The following is a 3591-nucleotide window of genomic DNA, read 5'->3' on the forward strand; positions in this document are numbered from 1 at the left end:
GGACTTCTTGATTTATGGTAGATATATGACCAATACGGAGTGGGCCTGGGATGCTACATTACTGGTGCTTCTGGTGTTGCATCTCTGTGAACTGCACTTTGAGTAGCAAGTAATCCACTCCATCATTCAACTACTTGAATCTCCTCTGAAACATCCCTGCCATGTGGTCATCCAGTTCATCCTGCAGACCCCATGGTCCGATGCACATTACTTCCCAAGTGACCTTTGTTCCTTGACTGGTTCATAATCCTAGGCGAGGGTTTGAAGATTCCTTTGGCTTGAAAAAGCATTTTTATGGTTTTTCTGGTTCTATATTTGAAGAGAAAGAAATAAGGAGATAATACTATTGGTTACAGGCCTACTGGGAAGCCTCTTCTTTTGTAGGTAATTCATTTGCATCGTCTTAGCATGTTCTTCATTAAAACCATTTCAGTAGCATGCTAGTGTTATGCAAACCAGGAATCAGGCTCAGAAAAGCTGCTTGCCTTGCCCAAGGTGACCCAGGTCACAGAAAGCAGTGCAGGTGCCTGCAGAGAGCTGTTGACAGCTGTGATCTTGGCAACAAGGAGGAAACAATATTGAAAGTGGGGACCACCCATGCAACCCATGCCAACGTTGGGTGGCTTTCTTTTATGTTTATGAAAGCAGAAGGGACAGATGCAGTGGCATGTTTCCAACCTCCCTGAGCCTTGAAAAAAAAACATAAAAGGAGAAATACCTGGATGAAGGCCATTGCCAAAAGCTAGCCTTCCATCTAAGCAGGCACAAAGTTCTATTGATACGGAAGAAGTTCGGTGGTCATGAAGGAAAAAACCCAGGGGCAAATTGTGTCTTCTTTCTTGCATTGTTGAAAACCTCTGATGTTTTATTACCTGATCATAAACACGTCTGTGCTTGAGGTGACTTTAGGTGAGAAGGATATTGTTACACGGAAAGAAAATCTACCCAGCAGCAGGGATGTGGCCTCTGTCCACCTCTCTCTGTATTTCCAATGACGGAATGAGTTTGAATGTTTCCCATCAGTAAGACAACTCCTGCCTTTTCCTGTGTGCTGGCTACAGCCAGCCCTTCCACAAGACAACCTCCTGTATCCTCTGTGTCTACCAGATATTACCCTGCTCATCATTGCAGAAGGAGCCTGAATTGCTTTGGTAACTGTCTGTAGAATTCCTCAGCATCTTGAGTGTTTGGTGTACTTTGACTCCTGTAGGGAGTGAGGGGACCTCAAAAGAAATGGGGCATATTTAATTTAGTACATTAATGCAAACCAGATTCCCAAATGGTGCGATATATAAGTGAGTTTGTTGTCTTTAAGAATAAGAACATGGGTCTGGTACATACTTCAAAGACATAACTGTTTGACAACATCTAATATTTGAAACAGTTCATTGTAAGTAGAACTGGAAATACTTATATGTGGGAGGAAAGTGTTATTAAATGCAGATCTCTCACCTTATATAAGAAGAATGAAAGAAAATCACAAAATAACTAACATTAAATAACTATTTGCATTCCACTCTCCCTGCTTAGAGTTCACTTTTATGTTCACGACACTTTTATGTTCATGACAGCACTGTCATACTGAGGTAGATGGAGTCTGTATGCCTGTTCCATTTTGTAGGTATGAGAACTTTGAGCCAACTAGAGGCTTGAATTGTTCAAGGTTGCAACCAGCAAGTAATAGCTGGGACTAGAAGCCGAGCCCGCCAAAGCCACCTGTGGCCACCTGTACACTTTTTTTTCTATCACCCGTCCTGAAGGTGATACTCATTCCTTGTCCCATTCTGTGTTCAATCTGGATTCTGGGCCCAGTGTGTAAAGACCTCGCTGTTGTCACCTGGGACTCTGCCCTTCACAACCTTGAAGGGAAATGCCACTTGGGATTTCTCAGATCCATGCCTGCTCTCTCTCTCTCTCCTAGGTGACTCCATGGCATACCACAACGGCAGGTCCTTCTCCACTTACGACAAGGACACAGACTCAGCCATTACCAACTGTGCCCTGTCCTACAAAGGGGCTTTCTGGTATAAGAACTGTCACCGTGTCAACCTGATGGGCAGATATGGAGACAATAACCACAGTCAGGTAAGAGGACTATGAGGGTCCAGGGCTGGCAAGGGTTGGGGAACAGTTGGAGAAATGAGAGGGCAACCCAGCCCCTCCCTCCTGGCTGACAGAAGGAGGCAGCATCTAGCACAAGGTGCTTAGCACACTGAAGATTTGGCAAAGGAGAATAGTGGCTGCTAACCTTTGCACATCTCAGGAAGAATCTTTGTTCAGATAGACCCCAAAATCAGAAAGCTTTTTCCCAGCAAAATCTCTGTCTAAACCCCAAAGCAGGCCACTTAGCTAAAGCAGTGATGATGCATAGCCTGGGGGTGTCCTGGCCCACATCTACCATCAGAACCCCAAGATTTCCTTAAAATGAAGTCTACAGACTTTTTGTAGGCACTGAGACCTGCAGAACGATAACATTGCTGAAGTCCCAGAGTGAAACTGGAAGCCAAGCAAAGTCTTACTTTCTGCCCAATCCTATTCTAAGCTACATACAGTTCCTTCCTGACTACCTTACCTACCTCACAGAGGCAGATTTTTAAGATTCTCTTTAGAAAGATAGGAGAGAAAAAACAAATCCTGTAACCCATTGTCTGCTGAGCTCTGCCTGCCCTAGCAAGGACCAGAAAAGGAAGCAGAGTCAAGTGGGAACAGCTACTTTGTCATGACTAAGACCCTGTCCTTGTCCTTTGTCAGAGGCTCATCCCACCCCAGAGAGAAGGCTAGAGGCCCTCACATGCCACACTGATCCCTGATCCTCAAGGATTCTTTCCTTGCACTCCTCAGGATCCCAAGCGGCTTTATAAAAATGCAAAGAGGCAATTCGACCTGACATCCCCAGAGAGTCCCACCCTACACTCTCAGCTGGGATGCGGTGGCTCTCTTCTTGATTGCTTGTATTTTCTGTTCCATTGTGGTTTTGTGAGGCTTTTCCGCTAGGCTCCAGGGATGACTCCTAACTTGTAGCAGATGTTAGAAAGTGCTGCTCCCTGTTTCCTGTCATTCTGAAAGTTGTGTTGCCATGAGTCGACTGCTAGCAAGTGACACCTGTGGCCTGAAATGCAGACCTGACCCTGACAAGCTGGCTGATTCTTTTCAACACATGCTCATCTTCTCTGTCTTATATGCTTTTCACCACGTGAGAGAATCATTACCAGGCTTTCCATGCTAATGTGACAGAGAAGACAAGAGGCAACTCTTGAAACCAGCCCAATGGTCTTTCTATTATCTTTAGTTGCCTCAGTAACATTTTCTCTGGGAGGTTATTCTGTCTGTTTCTTTTGCCCTGTCCCCCTGACACCAATAGAACCTAAAGGCCTTCGAAAGCAAGTGAAGGAGCTACATGTCAGCAAGGAACTTTTCTCCCATCCTTTCATATAATTTCAGAAGGAAAGAATGATGTAGAAGGTCACACAGGAGTCACAGGAGCTTGGTACCAGCCTGGGCTCTGCTCAGGATGCTGTGTGTCTTCTGTAGAGCATCTTTTCCTCTCTGCCTTCAATCTCCATACCACTATAAGGCTGCTCTTTCTTACAG

General features: G+C 45.1%; 1 protein-coding gene across 3 annotated transcripts in view; it reads left to right on the forward strand.

The window, feature by feature from the left end:
* TNC (tenascin C) overlaps positions 1–3591 on the forward strand; it is an 81695-nt gene that overhangs the window by 77957 nt on the left and 147 nt on the right. For all 3 annotated transcript variants that reach the window (XM_058672448.1, XM_058672449.1, XM_036496684.2), the window contains one exon: positions 1922–2085. In XM_058672448.1, the coding sequence (XP_058528431.1) occupies positions 1922–2085 (164 nt within the window). The remainder of the gene's footprint in view (positions 1–1921; positions 2086–3591) is intronic.

Source organism: Ochotona princeps, chromosome 14 (assembly GCF_030435755.1).
Source record: "Ochotona princeps isolate mOchPri1 chromosome 14, mOchPri1.hap1, whole genome shotgun sequence".
Taxonomy (NCBI): Eukaryota; Metazoa; Chordata; class Mammalia; order Lagomorpha; family Ochotonidae; genus Ochotona; species Ochotona princeps.